A 17,484-nucleotide genomic window follows, 5' to 3' on the forward strand; every position below is an offset into this window, starting at 1 on the left:
CCTTACCTACAGACTCGGTCACCACCACTGTGAAGAACTTGACTGCTCCGTTGACGTCACTGAACCAGCTGCAGTTAAACTTGAAGAAGATGGTGTTTTTGGTGATGAGAGCAGCCCTGTTGTTAACACGGGTGCTGAGGGAAGGAGGGGGAGGGCCTGGAGGGAGAAACACAGCAATAGAACATCTATGATTGTACTGGAATGTACCTTACTAGCCGGGATCTTACATGGACGTCAGGTGCAGAATCCTAGTTTACAGAATATCAACCTATAACAGCTTCAAAGCACAGTGGATCATAGTGGCCATTGAACCATGTTTATAACTGGTTAAAGTAACCTATAAGGACCACAAAATAACTAGAGGTGACAGCAGTGAGACCATACTCAAAGTCAATGGCTTTGGCTGTCATATAGCCATACAGAGTTCACCATATCACATCTCTGCCTGTGGTCATCATCACACAGTCACTGTGACCACAAGCTAAACACAACCCCTTTGGTACTCACGGTCGATCATGGTGACCACGCTATCCTCAGCGGCCTCGCTAGTCATGCTGTCGGAGATGGCCTTGATGGAGACGGTGTAGCGTTTGTGTGGCTCCAGCTGGGTGATGTGGTAGAGGGTGCTGTCGCGGCCCGTACGCCGGGAGTACACCAGGGTGCGGGAGTCCCGGTGGAGGCACTCAATGGTGTAGGAGTCATAGTCAGCCTCCGGGGGGGCCCAGGAGCAGGAGATAGAGGTGGAGTTCTGGGGGCGGCAGTGTAGGTACTGAACACGCTCTGGCTCTATGGAGGGGATAAATTGTAGAGGGCACCAGAGGTAAGAACAGGGGTAAAAAAAACTATAGTCTCTCTAGTACAGAGGTCAGAGCTGAAGCAAATATATTTATAACTAACTCAAGACAGTTCATCTGTGTCGTTTTCAATGGCAGTAAATGAAGCATAGTGGGAAGAAAAAGCAAGGAGGTGGGCAGAGCCAAGCAAACGAGCTAGCGAGATCCTATTGCCGCGTACTAGCATGTATTTGCATATTTCCACTAGGGTACGCCTTCTCTGTGAAGTGCGCATGTGCAATAACTCAATTCGCCCTTGTACTCCTTGTAAACAACACAATTGTTAGAAACTTTAACAAAGGGTCACGTCTACAAAACTTAGTGCACTCTGCTCGTAACAGATTCTAGTTTTGGGAACAGAAAACTGTATTGAGATTGGGCTTTTCTTCGATGAGAAAATCTGCAGAATGTCAGCCCAGTTTCATCTCATTCCATATTCTCCCACAGTCGGCCACTGGGCTTCCTCTCCTTACCACATTTGATGATGCTTATACATCCGGTGAAACATTTGTCTCCTTGTTTTATCTGTGTCTGTAGTGTGCACAGGATTTTGTTCCAGTCAAGCAACAACTCTACATCTTCTCAGTCTTGCAATACTTGCAACCAAACAGTGTACAGTATAACGCCACCTACTGGTTCGGATGCTCTTGTGGATGGGAAGGCTGTAGGCAGGGCTCCCATCCTCACCAACACCACGAACAGCCCCACTGACAGTACGCAGGCTGAAGTTGTACAGGCGTCCGGGGTACAGGCCCTTAAGGATGCGGCTGCCGGAGGTCCGGGTGTGGTAGGGGTTGAACACAGACAGGTGGTCCCGGGGGGCCCACTGCAGGTCAAAGTCGTCGTAGTCGCTGCCTGCAGGACCACTCCAGGTCAGTTCCAGTGAAGTGTTGGTGACCCCGCCGAATGACACAGAGGTAGGGGGTCTGGGGGCTGAGGAGAAGATGACAATGCAAAGAAGGATTAGCAATTTGATGAACATCCAAGCAAATACTGTACAATAAAAACTGATTTTAGTATAGACTATATGGTAATTGTGTTGTTAACCATCAAGACAAATCAGGGCAGCCCTCAAGAATGCTTCCCTTTCTACTGTACATCCATATGTTTTCTTTACTGACTAAGCTACAGTATGTCCCCCTTTCACTGCAATTACACACGTCAACACTCATTGACACTCATCTAGAGAGAGAGGACTCACCGGTCCTGCCCTGAGTGGTGGCCCTGTTTGTGAGCTCGCCACTGCGGGTGAGGATGACAGCATGGTATAGGCGCCCGGGGATCAGAGTGGGGACGGCATGCTCCGTGGCGTCGGGCCCTAGAGACTCCTCTGCCTGCTGGGAGCCATCTGGGTTGTAGACAGACAGCAAGTAGCCGCTCAGCTCCCCCGCTGCACGCTCCCACGACACCCACAGCACCTCCGACTGGTGATGACTCCGGGCCTGCAGAGACGTCACTGCAGCCGGGACTAAGGAGGAAGAGGAGGAGCGGTAAGATCAGAAGTCAAGTCATGATGTAATGTCAGTGAGTGTAACATTTTAGTCATTTTAGCAGACGCTCTTATCCAGAGCGACTTACAGTTAGTGAGTGCATTCATTTTTCATACTGGCTATAGTTAGCAGTTAGTTGTTTGTTACCTCATAGTTTCTGTGAGAGAAACACCTTACGTATGTATGTGCCATCACGTGATGTGAAACTCACATCTTATCTCAAGTAAGAATTTGTCTTTATCATACCCAAGACCGACAGTACCCCTCCTTAGCACTAGAGTAGTACAGATGTCAGATTTGAATTTGATCACTCTGAATTTTCCTTTACATACATTCACTGAAGACCACACTAACACACGGTTATATTAACGGTATTGCACTTTTCATGTAGCCTAATTTTGGCCAGCTAATAGCCTAACCACCGACCAAGCAACATTAAATCGTCGGAAAAGTGTGAATGGACTAAACGTTCAAATACTGTTGCTGCAGGATTATTTTGCTGCGACAATACTGGTCAAATTAAGATCCTATATCTGTAGCTCTCTCACCAGTCCTGGCCCAGATAGCTGTGTCGTTGGTCTGCTCTCCGCTGCGTGTTAACACCACCATCCTGTAGGAGGCACCAGGCCTCAGGCCCTGGAAGGAGACCTGCAGCGTGTTGGGCAGGCTGCTGCGCCGGTCGTACAGGGTGTCGTCTCCGTTGTACAGGTAGAGGTCGTAACCTTCCAACTCTCCCTCTGGGGGAGACCAGTGGAAGGACAGGCTGCTGCTGCTGTTGGCCTGGATGGAGAGGTTGCTAACCGCCGCCGGACCTGGGGATGAATTATTCAATCAAATTTAAATCAGATTTATCAAAACCCTCTCTCATCAACAGTTGTCAGAATGTGCTTTACCGGAACCTGACCTAGACTCTGAAGAGCAAGCAGAAGCACAGTGACAAGGAAAAACATATGGCTCTTCAGGATTAGGGTTGAGCACTCCTGTACTGCACATAATACCACTGGACATTGATTTCAAGGGACTTGGTGAATAAATCCATGCAGTCTTACGCGTGCGTGCTTCAGTGGTGACCCCCTCGCTGTGGACCCCTCCGCTGGTGGTGTGGACCAGGATATGGTACCTCTTCCCCGGGGTGAGGCCGTCGAAATGGTGCTGGAGCGGTGTGGACCCGGAGGAGGCCTGGGAGCTGTTCAATTTAATTCAATTAAATTATATTCCATTCCATTCAATTCAATTCAATACAATTCAATTGGAGTGGTTCATACAATAAATACAATAATTCAAATAGTATACACAAATAATAATACCTGTTGGTGACCAGGTGTCCCCTGTCGTCCAGCAGCTGCAGGCTGTAGCCGTCCGCCACGCCCCGGGCCTCCTGCCAGCTGACCTGAATACTGCAGGTGGTGTGTCTGTTGTCAGCCTGCAGGCCCGTCACTGCAGAGGGGACTGAGGAGAGAGGGAACAGTTTTTATTTTATTTATTTGACCTTTATTTAACCAGGTAGTCCCATTGAGGTCAGATTACTTATTTCCTAAGGGATACAAATTGCACATAGGCTGTCATTGTTTATCAATCAACAGTTGATTAAAGGGTAGGTAAAAAAAACACAACCAATCAGTTCAGACAAATGGACTGATTTCAAATTGTAGATAGCCAGACCCATTGAGAGAGATCACTATTCCTTCCCAGTCCACCCCCAAAACACCCAAATATACAGTATGAAATGCTAATGCACTGCTTATGAATGCAGTATATGAGTAAAGAATGTGTTATGAGTCCTTATGTAGCCTCCTCACCGGTGCGTCCGCTGGCCGTGTTGTTGTTCAACAGTATACCACTGATAGACCTTACAGTCACACTGTACAGCTGTCCAGGCTGCAGGGAGCTGAACCCCAGCTAATTCAGGTGTTTGGGTACGGGTCGCGTCTCCAGCATGCGTCCCTCTGGCCCGTCCAGTGACAGGGACACAGAGTAGCTGTCCACGTCACCCTGCCCCGGGGTCCAGCTGATCTTCAGGCTGTTGCTCTGCCCATTGTTGCTTACGTGGATGTTCTTGACCTTGCTCGGAACTGCAGGCAGGGGGAGAAAATAAAAGAAGGAGGAAGAAGAAGCAGGAGAGGGAGAAAGGAGGGTGGAAGTGGAACGGAAATGAATACCGTTGTTAGTTTATGTTATGTTTGCGTTAGATTTGTTAGATTCTGTGACATTTTGTTGTGTCCCGTTTTGTTACCTCAATTCAACCAATGGAGTAGTCCCAAACGTGCAAACAAATCAAACACAAGTATTTGAAAGAAAACAAATGTAGCCTAGCTTTTTAACCCAGCAGGTGTGTTGGTTTGGTTTACCTGTCCTGCCCTCTATGAACTGGGCCCTCTGGTTGGGTCCGCTGAAGGTGGAAACGTGGATCTTATAGAGGCGTCCTGGGGTGAGGGAGGAAAGGACACACTTCCCCACGTTGCTGCCCAGGGTGATGGGTGGGAACACCTTCATAATAATAATACATAACACATTCATTATTAATACATTTTGCTATATTAAATGACTAGACTTGCACCTTTTATTTTTTTGGAAACAACCAAAGTCACTTTAACATAATAAAATCAGCAAGATAAATAGAAATAAAGCAGCAATAAAATACAACAAAGAATGAAGGTCATAAAAGTCCTCTAAACATGAAGACAGACTAACCAGGTATTACTGTAGACTGGACCAGGAGGACTAACCTTCATGTCGTTGAAGAGGAGCTGCACCTCGTAGTGATCCACGTCCCCCGGAGCAGCCAACCAGGTGACACGAAGGTCCTCCGTGCCCCGCCCAGCCAGGGCTAGTGATCCCACCGCCGCAGGGACTGTCACAGACATGATTCGAGATTAAAATAGATAAACTGTAATGTTCTCAAAGGCAATACATTTTGCAGCATACAAACTCAATGTACTGTACATACAAAGGAACAGAGGGTAGGGAGAGACAGGTTTAAAATAAGCATGCTCAAGGAAACTGTTTCACCACAATTAGACAGTTATGAATGTAGCTAACTAAATTATTATTACAGACAAAGAAGAGATATAACATAGTACTATTCGTATCACTCACAGGTCCTTCCGTCTGTGGACATGCTGGTCTCATACTTCCCATAGTTTTGGACACTAGAGGGCTCTGGGGAGAGGAATAGAATAGAATAGAATTGAATAACACTTGAATTGAATAGAACAGTAAAAGCAAGCAGACAAGACCAATTTCAAACAGACAAACAGGTAGACATGGTAGACCTACGTGTGCGTTCCTGCACGATGGTGTGATTCTCATAGACTCCACTGCGGGAGATGATAGAGATGTTATAGAGCCGTCCAGACACAAGGGACTTGAACACACACTCAGGGCTGGACTTGGACACAACCAGGGTGTGGACGGTCCTCTCACGGTCCCTCAGGGTGACCAGGTAACTATCCACGTCGCCTTGGGCTGGTCGCCACGACACACTGAGGAAGTCCATACGACCGTTGTTACTGACTGTCACCACACCTACGGCAGCAGGGACTGGAAGGGGGAGGGGGGATGGGGAGAGAGAGAGACTGAGTCAGTCATTCTGTGAATCACTGTCTGTTCATATTTGCAGCTGTAAAGCCTATATGAATCAAAATATATTTTGAAACAAATTAAAAGAAAACTTATTTTATAACTTATTTTTTATTGTAAGGACTTTTTATTTGAACTCTTGTTCTTTTTTCTCTCAATAATAATGTGGGATATGTAAGAACATCCCTTACAAGCTACAACAGTAACTTGGTTGTGTGAGTTCAATGGATAGTTGACCTCAACAAGCTTGAGCCATTTATGAGCTATTCATAAGAAAGTTATTCAATGAACAAATGGTGAAGAAAAAGAGTGAGTGTCATGAACAGAATGGAAGGTGACTGCACTGGTAGGCTATAGATTTTTTTATTTTTTATTTTATTTTATTGAACCTTTATTTTATCAGGGAGTCATAATGAGACCAAGGCCCCTTTTACAGATGAGCCCTGAATTACATACATGACATAAAATACACACATCAATATAAATGCAAAATGCAAGCAGAAAGAAAAAATATTATTAAATTATTGTGAGGTGTAGGCCAATATCATTGGTCAGGCCTAGCCTAGATATATGTGGATTGACAGTACAGGAGGGCATACTCTGACCAATATAATATTATTGTATGTGAAACTCACATAATATTGGTCTAAATTGGGTGCCATTTTATTGATTAGGGGATGATGTAGCCTAATAATTGCTGTGATGAGTTATGCACATAGAATTAGAATGTTCAAGGGATTCTAATTCTAAGGGGATGCGTTTTAATTGACTATCATGTTCAAAACCCAGTATCCTGCATCATAATAAAATGATGTCATAATTGCATTCAATTCTCATCATAGGTTCTAACCTCTGTGTTGGAGTGCAAACAGATTAGGCTACTCATAAAGAAAGGACTTGAAGCATACTGATGATCCTAAATTAACTGTGAAATGTTTGAATTATTCGCCATTTCATCTCTTGAATAAGTAAGTTCTATCTAAGTAGATATATACCGTTTTAACTGGGCCTTCAACAAAATGTGTATAATAATTGTAAAGTCTAACCTAAGAAAATATCCCAAATGATTTAGGCTATATTGCATTGATTGTTTTGTTTTGTTCCACCAAGTTGTCCACATTCAAGACAGTCATCATGGACTGTTTCTGTTTTCCTGCTCCAATGAGAGTACAATACCTTACTGTAAGTAGGAGCTTCATTTTTCATGTAAATTACTTGACATTCAATTAATTACTATTTCTCCATTTTATAAGCTCAAACTTCATCATTGCTGTCATTTTATGTTACAATATTTGCATGGTTTCTGTCTTTTCCCTTTGAACATGGTCATCTCCTTTCATACATTCATCTTGTTCAGAGGCAGCCCACCGAGTCTCAGAAAGTGGGTCTCTTCAGAGAGAAGGTGACTCTGATGTGGGAGGCTATCAAAGTCCTGAAGAGTGACCAGGAAGCCATGATGGCTCAGCTCAAAAAGAGCCAGAAGAAACAGCAGAAGGATGAGGAGCTGTTGCATAAAAGCCAATGGAAGCAGGGGAAGGACAACCAGCAACTCTGTTTGGTCATCAGAAGGCTGGAGAATAAGGTAGATGTGGTGACCAAGGAGCTCTGGGCAGAGCTGAAGAGACTGGGAGAGCTGATTGAGGAGGTGAGATGAGGATTTCAGACACAGAGTGCCCAGTTTGAACACCTAGTGGCCTGGTATGCGGGGCTAAATGAAGTTTAACAGTGAGAAAGTTCAATGGAGCCGGATGAAAAGCCCTGCAGATATTTTTCTTAATTCCATGATATTATAGCTACAGTACATACACTGTAATGTTTAATCGGTTGAATATATGTACTGTACCTTGAACAGGTATTTGATTAATTCTATGCCATTTAACAAAAATGCACATGCTATAACTACCTAATATTGCTATGTTTCTTATGCGACAGAACAAGAATGGTGCGGGCGACTCCTCAGCCTCCTTGAAACCTTGTTGGGAATTCCCCATTCCAGTGCCTCCCACTGGCCAGCCTAGGCCTACGTCAGGACGGCATCAGTACTACGCCCAATACCCATGTGTCCCACACGTCAGATCTGCAACCAACCAGAGTGTGTCTCAGACAGGCAGCTCACGTGTCCTCCCAGCTGGCCAGAGACTCCACAGACGCTCTCCTGTCCTACCCCCACTGGTTGATCCTCCCATGCCTATAACACATTGGTTTCCTGATCTCTCTCCTCCCAAACGCCCTCTGCCGTTGCCACCTGCTATTCTTGAGGAGCTATACACAGACACATCCTCAGACCCAGCCTTTAGACAGGAAAAGGTCATTGAGGAGATGATGAAGATACTAGAAGAGGAGAGGGAGAAGGATAGGGTGGATATACTTGCGGTGGTGGAAAAAGAGATGGAGAAAAAATTGAAGAAATTGCAGAGGGAGTCTCCAGCACATAGAATCCAGAAAACGGAGCAGGAAATGGTAGAGATGATGAAGGCAATAGAAAAAGAGAGGGAGTTGGATAGGATTGAGATACTTGAAATGGTGGGAAAAGAGATGGACAGAAAATGGAAGAAGATGCAGAATGTAGGTCAGAAAGAGAAGGTAGAGAAGCAATTGACAGAGAAGGAACAGTGTATAGGGGATCAGGAAAAGAGGGAAGAACAGGAGGTGAACAACCTGATAGAACAGTTGATAGAAAGCCGGAAATGTCTAGATGAAATGAAAAATGAAAAGGCTAAAGGGGACTTAAAATTGGCAGAGACAAACAAAGGAAAAGGTAGGCTGAAGATCCTGGAGAAGTTGAGGAAGGAAAAAGACAAGGAGGAGAAATGTAAATTGGAAGAAGAGAAAAAGAAAGAAAAAGAGAGGATGAAGATCCTGGAGAAGTTGAGGAAGGAAAAAGACAAGGAGGAGAAATGTAAATTGGAAGAAGAGAAAAAGAAAGAAAAAGAGAGGATGAAGATCCTGGAGAAGTTGAGGAAGGAAAAAGACAAGGAGGAGAAATGTAAATTGGAAGAAGAGAAAAAGAAAGAAAAAGAGAGGATGAAGATCCTGGAGAAGTTGAGGAAGGAAAAAGACAAGGAGGAGAAATGTAAATTGGAAGAAGAGAAAAAGAAAGAAAAAGAGAGGATGAAGATCCTGGAGAAGTTGAGGAAGGAAAAAGACAAGGAGGAGAAATGTAAATTGGAAGAAGAGAAAAAGAAAGAAAAAGAGAGGCTGAAGATCCTCACGAATGAGATTAAGGCACAAGAACAGGAAGAGAATCTTAGGTTTGAGGAAGAAAAGGAGAGAATAAAGAACCTGGAGAAGGAGAGGAAGGAAAAAGAAAAGGAGGAGAAACTTAAACTTGAGAAAGAGAAAAAGAAAAAGAAAGAACAGGAGAGGATAAATAACCTGGAGAAAAAGAAAGCAAAAGTTGAGAAAAAGGTACAAAAGCAGGAAGAGAAAAATAGAGAGCTTAAACTAAAGCTGAAGGAAAAAGAAGAGAAGATGAAAAAAGGAGCAAGAGAAGAAAGAAAGAGAGAAGCGAGAGAAAATGAAACTGACAGAGAAGAGAATAGGAGAGAGGAGGGAGAGACAACAGACATCATCAGAGGATTCAGACTCAGAGGAGTGGGCAGATACAGAGAGTACTGATGAGTCTGACTCTGATTAGTGAGTGTTGAACCAGGCTTCATGGAGTCATTTCACCATGAACCTGCTGTTCCAGATCTGTTGAATATCTCTTAGGTTTGTTAGATATGATACAGCCTCACTAACCAGGCTCATAGCATTATTACATACGGTAAGTCAAGGCTTAGATTGTGTCCTAGAACTGGTCCCGTATGACTCATTTGGTAGCGCATAGCGCTTGCAACGCCATGGTTGTGGGTTCGATTCCCACGGGGGGCCAGTATGAAAAATGTATGCACTCACTACTGTAAATCACTCTGGATTAGAGCATCTGCTAAATGACTGAAATGTAACTAAACTGAACAGTGTTTGTGTTACAGTGATTTGGACTGAATTACCCAGATAATTTGGAAGAAAACGTAAGATATTAGAGATGACACGCAAGAGGATGAGGAAAGGAGAGAAGAAATTAACGGAATATCATAAAGCGATTAAAAGCTAACAAACAGAAACAAATTGTCCTCCGTCTTCTTATTGTCTCGGCCTTTAGGCCTATATATCACAGTCGCAAGGCATATGAACTAACAGGTTATAGAGCAAACAACTAAATTATCACAACACATAGGTTGTAATATAGCTTTTTTTTCTAGCTTGGCTTCCTCAGTGATTTTACCCACACACAGCTACTGACTAGTAGAGATCTATACAGATACAAGAACTACCTTTTTAAAAAATAAAGGATTAAATGCAACAGCAAAACCAACCATTGTGTCAAGTGAGGAAATGTCTTTAAGAACTTTATATTCTATTGTATATTATTTTTATTTAAATCTAGAATCGTTAATGGTGAAACAGACACGTCTGTTTGCGATATTACAACAAAGAAGTTACTGCAAACAACGAACTCTGTTTTTTCCCCTCAGACACACGATAGAAGAGCACAATATGTAGTGCATATTTTACCATGCTGCGCGACGCTCCTCAACACATCAACAAAAACAATAACAATGGTGATGGGGCGGCCAGTGGGGCTGTTTCTCCCTCCATCTTTAAATGAAAACGTTTTCAGATTAAGGTAGCTGGAATTCAACAATACAAAATACTGTACACCCCAATGCTTTTCCCTACATGACGGGAAGTCTTTGAAAGGAAAACCTTGACATGTTTGTTGCGTAGTCGGTGATCCTGGAATTTCCAGGAAAATTCCTGTCGCATCAGATAAGAGCTAAGAGTTCTGAATAATATCCTGTCAATCCCAAATAGAATAGACGACATTCTCTTACATTATTTTGCATAAACTGATACTGGTGTTTGTCACACAAAAACATTTAAAACTGTGAGTGCTTTTAACGGAATTCATATTAATGTGTGATAGCTAAACATTATTTTCTAATTGATCTATTTTAACATTATATATTTAAAGTTGGCTACATCTATCAATCATCATAGTGTTGTCTACCTGTGTGTCCCTCTGCCACATTCTGCCTGGAGGCCTGTCCGGCCCTGACAGTGATGACCACCACCCTGTAGAGGGCTCCAGGCTTCAGCGCCAGGAAGCTGTAGGCTGTGGTGTGGGCCGAGGTGCTCTTGTTCTTGATCACACTGCTGTCATGGATGAGCAGCACACGGTACGAGTCCAGCTCGCCAGCCGCCCGCTCCCACTGGGTTTGGAGGCTGTCTGTGCTACCACCGTTGGTCACACGCAGACTGGTCACCTGCGCCGGGGCTGAGAGGAGACAGAGAGAGAGAGGCCTTCAAAGATGTGAGACATTAACAGAGACTATAGAGAGAAATGTAGACCATAATTGAGACCACAGAGCAGAGATCATCAACTATACTGAACAAAAATATAAAATGTTACAGTTCATATAAGGAAATCAGTCAATTGAAGTACATTCATTAGGCCCTAATATATGGATTTCACATGACTGGGAATACAGATATGCATCTGTTGGTCACAGACCCCTTTAAAAAACAAAGTAGGGGCGGGATCAGAAAACCAGTCAGTATCTGGTGTGACCACCATTTACCTCATGCAGCACGAAACGTCTCCTTCGCATAGAGTTGATCAGGCTGTTGATTGTGGCCTGTGGAATGTTGTCCCACTCTTCTTCAATGGCTATGCGAAGTTGATGGATATTTGCAGAACGCTGTCATACATGATGACAGAGCATACCAAACATGCTCAATGGGTGACATGTCTTGTGAGTATGCAGGCCATGGAAGAACTGGGACATTTTCAGCTTCCAGGAATTGTGTACAGATCCTTGAAGCATTATCATGCTGAAACATGAGGTGATGGCGGCGGATGAATGGCACGACAATGGGCCTAAAGATCTCGTCAGGGTATCTCTGTGCATTCAAATTGCCATTGAGAAAATGCAATTGTGTTAGTTTTCCATAGCTTATGCCTGCCCATACCATAACCCCACCGCCACCATGGGGTCACTCTGTTCACAATGTTGACATCAGCAAAACGCTCGCCCACACGATGCCATACACGCTGTCTGCCATCTACCCGGTACAGTTGAAACTGGGATTCATCCATGAAGAGCGCACTTCTCCAGCGTGCCAGTGGCCATTGAAGGTGAGCCTTTGCCCACTGAAGTCGGTTACGACACCGAACAGCAGTTAGGTCAAGAACGTGGTGAGGATGACGAGCACGCAGGTGAGCTTCCCTGAGACAATTTGCGGAGAAATTCTTCAGTTGTGCAAACCCAGAGTTTCATCAGCTGTCCGGATGGCTGCTCTCAGACGATCACACAGGTGAAGAAGCCTGATGTCTTGGGCTGGCGTGGTTACACGTGGTCTGCGGTTGTGAGGCCAGTTGGACGTACTGCCAAATTCTCTAAAACAATGTTGTAGGTGGCTTATGGTTGAAAAAATGAACATGCAATTCTCTGGCAACAGCTCTTTGCGCACACCCTCAAAACGTGAGACATCTGTGGCATTGTGTGACAAACTGCACATTTAAGAGTGGCCTTTTATTGTCCCCAGCACAAGGTGCACCTGTGTAATGATCATGCTGTTTAACCAGCTTCTTGATATGCCACACCTGTCAGGTGGATGGATTCTCTTGGCAAAGGATAAATGCTCACTAACAGTGATGGAACATTTCTGGGATCAGCTCATGAAAGATGAGACCAACACTTTACATTTTTTCTTGAGAGGTGCTCAGCGGCCCGGAAAATAATTACAAATAATTTGCAGACTGCAAATTGACCGCAAGATACAGTAGCAAAGGGGGTGAATACATATGCATGCACCACTTTTCCGTTATAATTTTTTTTCGTTTCACTTCACCAATTTTGACTATTTTGTGTATGTCCATTACATGAAATCCAAATAAAAATCCATTTAAATTACAGGTTGTAATGCAACAAAATAGAAAAAACGCCAAGGGGGATGAATACTTTTGCAAAGCACTGTATATAATTACAAAACCTGTAAGAACAATGTTCTAGTGTCTAATCTTGAACATAAACACATTGGGAAAAGAAAGGTGAAAGCATCATTATCCATCTCCCTTTGGAACCGTGACTCACTAGTTCGTCCAATCACTGAAGCCGAGCTGTTTAGGCCCCCACTGTTGGTCGTGACGGCAATGGCGTACTGGCGTCCGGGCATGAGGACGTTGAATGTGCACTCCCTGGCGTCACGGGACAGTGTCCTCTGTGACACAACAGTGTCCGCCTGTCTCAAGACCACGGTGTACCCGTCCCACACCCCCTCTGGACGAGACCAAAGCACGCTCAGAGACGTCTCATCACTGTGTCGGACCACCAGCTGCTGGACAGGCCGAGGGGCTGAGAGAGAGCGGGAGAAGGAGTAATTGAGTAAAGAGAGAGGAGAGGGAAAGAGGCAGAGGGTTGGGGGAGAGCGGGGGAAGATGATGTGAATGAGTAAAGAGAGAGAGGGCAAAGGAGGAGGGGTAATCAACACAAAAAATTAAAAATTCAGGAGCCATGCCAATTTAAAATAGACAACTTAAATGCTCTTGAGAACATACAACCCATAATAACATTCGGTAACAACCAGCAGGGGACCCAGCAAGAATTGCCCTGCTTTCGAAGTCGGACGGTTTACGGGCTCCTGACAAATTGTGCTATTTTGTGTATTATTTTGCGCTAATCGTAACTTCTTTTCTACATAATGTTTCCGCCATCGTTTCCTATGACCGAAAAGAGCTTCTGGACATTAGAAGAGCTACACTACATGACCAAATGTATGTGGACACATGCTCGTCGAACATCTCATTCCAAAATCTAACTGTTGCTACAAAGTTGGAAGCACAGAACCGTCTATAATGTACTTTTATTCTGTAGAGTTAAGATTTCCCTTCACTGGAACTAAGGGGCCTAGCCCGAACCATGAAAAACAGCCCCAGACCATTATTCCTCTTCCACCAAACTTTACAGTTGGCACTATGCATTGGGGCAGGTAGCCTAACACAGATTTGTCCGTCAGACTGCCAGATAGTGATGGGTGATTCATCACTCCAGAGAACGTGTTTCCACTGCTCCAGAGTCCATTGGCGGCAAGCTTTACACCACTCCAGCCGACGCTTGGCATTGCGCATGGTGATCTTATGCTTGTGTGCAGCTGCTCGGCCATGGAAACCCATTTCATGACGTTGCTTCCAGAGGACAGGCGATTTTTACGCGCTATGCGCTTCAGCACTCTGCAATCCCGTTCTGTGAGCTTGTGTGGCCTATAACTTCGCGCCTGAGCCGTTGTTGCTCGTAGACAGTTTCCACTTCACAATGACAGCACTTACAGTTGACTGGAGCAGCTCTAGCAGGGCGGAAATCTTACGAACTGATTTGTTGGAAAGGTGGCATCCTATGACGGTGCCACGTTGAAAGTCACTGAGCTCTTCAGTAAGGCCATTCTACTTCCAATGTTTGTCTATGGAGATTGCCTGGCTGTGTGCTCTATTTCATACACCTATCAGCAACGGGTGTGGCTGAAATAGCCAAATCCACTTATCTGAAGGGGTGTCCAAATACTTCTGTACATATAGTGTATCACTAACCTCTATTTGGACGAGTCCAGTAAGATCGGGGGGGTGTCTCTTTGTCAATATGTGTCTCTTTGTCAACAACAGCTGGTCCGCGATCTCTAATATTAAAGAAGTCTCGAGGTTCTGCTCGCCTGAGTTAGAATACCTCATGATAAGCTGTTTACTATATTATTTACCAAGAGAGTTTTCATCTGTATTTTTCGTAGCTGTCTATTTACCATCACAAACCGATGCTGGCACTAAGACTGCATTCAACGAGCTGTATTGGGCCATAAACAAACAAGAAAATGCTCATCCAGAGGAAATACAGGAAAACTGAAATCTGTTTTACCTCCTTTCTACCAGCATGTCACCTGTGCAACTAGAGGGGAAAATAACTCTAGATCATTTACTCCACACACAGAAATGCATTCAAAGCTCTCCCTCGCCCTCCATTTTGCAAATCTGACCATAACTCTATCCTCCTGAGTCATGCTTACAAGCAAAAACTCAAACAGGAAGTACCAGTGATGCGCTCAATATGGAAGTGGTCCGATGAAGCGGATGCTAAGCTACAGGACTGTTTCACTAGTACAAACTGGAATATATTCCAGGATTCATCCGATGGTATTGAGGAGTTTACCACATCAGTCACCGGCTTCATCGACGACATGGTCCCCACAGTGACCGTACGTACATATCCCAACCAGAAGCCATGGATTACAGGCAACATCCGCACTGAGTTAAGGCTAGAGCTGTCACTTTCAAGAAGTGGGACACTAATCCGGACGCTTATAAGAAATACCGCTATGCCCTCCAACAAACAGGCAAAGTGTCAAAAGAGCACTAATCGAATCCTACTCTGATTCTCGTCGGATGTGGCAAGGCTTGCAAACTATCACGGATTACAAAGGGAAACCTGGCAGAAAGCTGCCCAGTGACGTGAGCCTACAAGACAAGCTAAATGCCTTATATGCTCGCTTCGAGGGAAGCAACACTGAACCATGCGTGAGAGCTCCAGCAGTTCCGCATGACTGTATGATCACGCTCTCCATAGTCGATGTGAGTAAGACCTTTAAACAGGTTAACATTCACAAGGCAGACAGATTATCAGGATGTGTACTTACAGCATGTGCTGACCAGCTGGCAAGTGTCTTCACTGACATTTTCAACCTCTCCCTGACCCAGTCTGTAAACCTACATGTTTCAAACAAACCACCATAGTCCCTGTGCCCAAGAATGCCAAAGTAACCTGTCTAAATGACTCCCGCCCCATAGCACTCACTGTAGCCATTAAATGCTTTGAAATGCTGGTAATGGCTCACATCAACACCATCATTCCAGAAACACTGGACCCATTCCAATTCGCATACCGCCCCAACAGATCCACAGATTATGCAATCTCTATCGCACCCCACACTGCCCTTTCCCATTTGGACAAAAGTAACACCTATGTGAGAATGCTGTTCATTGACTACAGCTCAGAGTTCAACACCGTAGTGCCCTCCAAGCTCATCACTAAGCTAAGGACCCTGGGACTGAACGCCTCCCTCTGCAACTGGATTCCTGATGGGCCGTCCCCAGGTGGTGAGGGTAGGCAACAACACACCCGCCACGCTGACCCTCAACATGGGGGCCCCTCAGGGGTGTGTGCTCAGTCCCCTCCTGTACACCCTGTTCACCCACGACTGCGTGGCCGTGCACTTCTCCAACACCATCATTAAGTTTGCCGACGACACAACGGTGGTAGGCCTGATCGCCGACGACACGATGGTGGTAGGCCTGATCACCGATGACGATGCAACAGCCTATAGGGAGGAAGTCAGAGACCTGGTAGTATGGTGCCAGGACAACAACCTCTGCCTCAACGTGGGCAAGAAACAGAGGGCCGAACATGCCCTCATTCACATTGACGGAGCTGTAGTGGAGCGGGTCGACAGCTTTAAGTTCCGCAAGGCGCTACAAAGGGTAGTGCGTACGGCCCAGTATCCCTGCACATTGACTTGGTACTGGTACTCCTTGTATATAGCCTCGTTATTATTTTAATTATGTTCCTATTACTTTTTTACTTAGCATATATTTTTCTTACTGTTTAACTCTGTATTGTTGGGAATGGGCTCATCAGTAAGCATTTCACTGTAAAGTTTTCGGCACATGTAATCAAAAACATTTGATTTGATTTTAAATACAGTGTATTAAAAATGTCTAATGTAACGTACCTAGCCTCCCCTGACATTGAGCGGTGTTGCCAAACAGACCGCTCTCCACCATGACCTGAGCTGTGTGGAGCCTGCCAGGCACCAGCCCCAAGTAAGCCCCAGAGAAGGAGTACTGTCTAACCAGCCTGCTCACTGTCTCATTGAGTAGAGCCACTGTGCCATTCAGTAGCAGGACACGGTAGTTCTCCCGGTCCCCTCTAGGGGGCGACCATGTAATCTTCATAGTGCTGCCATCAATGACGCCCACCATGGACAGCTGAGACACCTTGTCTGGCACTGCGGGACGGTGAGAGAGAGAGAAAGTGAGAGATTCACATTGTCCTTTCCAGCACAGTTCCAGCAACTATGGTGGATCCGTGACTAGGCAGTACAGCTCGGCTCGGCTCAATTTGGCTTAACTCTGCTAAATCGTGTGAAAAGGCTAGTTGATTGACATTCCAGAATGACTTACCTGTTCTGCCTGTGGCCACAGCCTCAGTTGTCTGCTCTCCGACCTTTGAACTCACGGTCACCTGATAGAGCCGTCCAGGGGTCAGGCCGCTGAAGACCACCTCTGTGGCGTTTGGGGGAAGCTTCCTGTCCTGATTGGCTGAGCCCAGGGTTGCCAGGGAGACCAGGTATGCATCCACGCCGCCCCTAGCTTTGACCCAGGAGGCCCTCAGGGTGTCCAGACTGCCGTTGTTCTCCAAGAGGAGGTCTGACACCGCCACAGGAGCTGTGGGAAGGAGAAAATATCAGTATTGACTTAAACATGTGGGGAGAAGGCT

At 45.2% G+C, this 17,484-nt stretch overlaps 2 protein-coding genes across 2 annotated transcripts in view; one reads left to right on the top strand and one right to left on the bottom strand.

Annotated features, from left to right (window-relative positions):
* Positions 1–466: 466 nt before the first annotated feature.
* The window catches only part of LOC121577152 (receptor-type tyrosine-protein phosphatase beta-like), a 45,674-nt gene continuing 28,656 nt past the window's right edge, over positions 467–17,484 (bottom strand). Inside the window, 15 exon segments of the mRNA XM_045219737.1 lie at positions 467–786; positions 1,467–1,766; positions 2,035–2,301; positions 2,872–3,135; positions 3,373–3,509; positions 3,631–3,772; positions 4,123–4,395; positions 4,672–4,810; positions 5,050–5,174; positions 5,420–5,482; positions 5,600–5,863; positions 10,956–11,222; positions 13,042–13,302; positions 16,718–16,993; positions 17,169–17,432. Coding sequence (XP_045075672.1) covers positions 482–786; positions 1,467–1,766; positions 2,035–2,301; positions 2,872–3,135; positions 3,373–3,509; positions 3,631–3,772; positions 4,123–4,395; positions 4,672–4,810; positions 5,050–5,174; positions 5,420–5,482; positions 5,600–5,863; positions 10,956–11,222; positions 13,042–13,302; positions 16,718–16,993; positions 17,169–17,432 — 3,347 coding nt within the window. The 3' untranslated portion in view covers positions 467–481.
* On the top strand, positions 6,352–10,049 carry LOC121531545. Its single transcript, XM_045219740.1, has 5 exons — positions 6,352–6,870; positions 7,013–7,084; positions 7,260–7,547; positions 7,835–8,485; positions 9,877–10,049. The coding sequence occupies exons 2-5, from the start codon at positions 7,037–7,039 to the stop codon at positions 9,877–9,879; spliced, it is 990 nt and encodes a 329-aa protein (XP_045075675.1). The 5' UTR covers positions 6,352–6,870; positions 7,013–7,036; the 3' UTR covers positions 9,880–10,049.

Source organism: Coregonus clupeaformis, unplaced genomic scaffold (genome assembly GCF_020615455.1).
Source record: "Coregonus clupeaformis isolate EN_2021a unplaced genomic scaffold, ASM2061545v1 scaf2699, whole genome shotgun sequence".
NCBI lineage: Eukaryota > Metazoa > Chordata > Actinopteri > Salmoniformes > Salmonidae > Coregonus > Coregonus clupeaformis.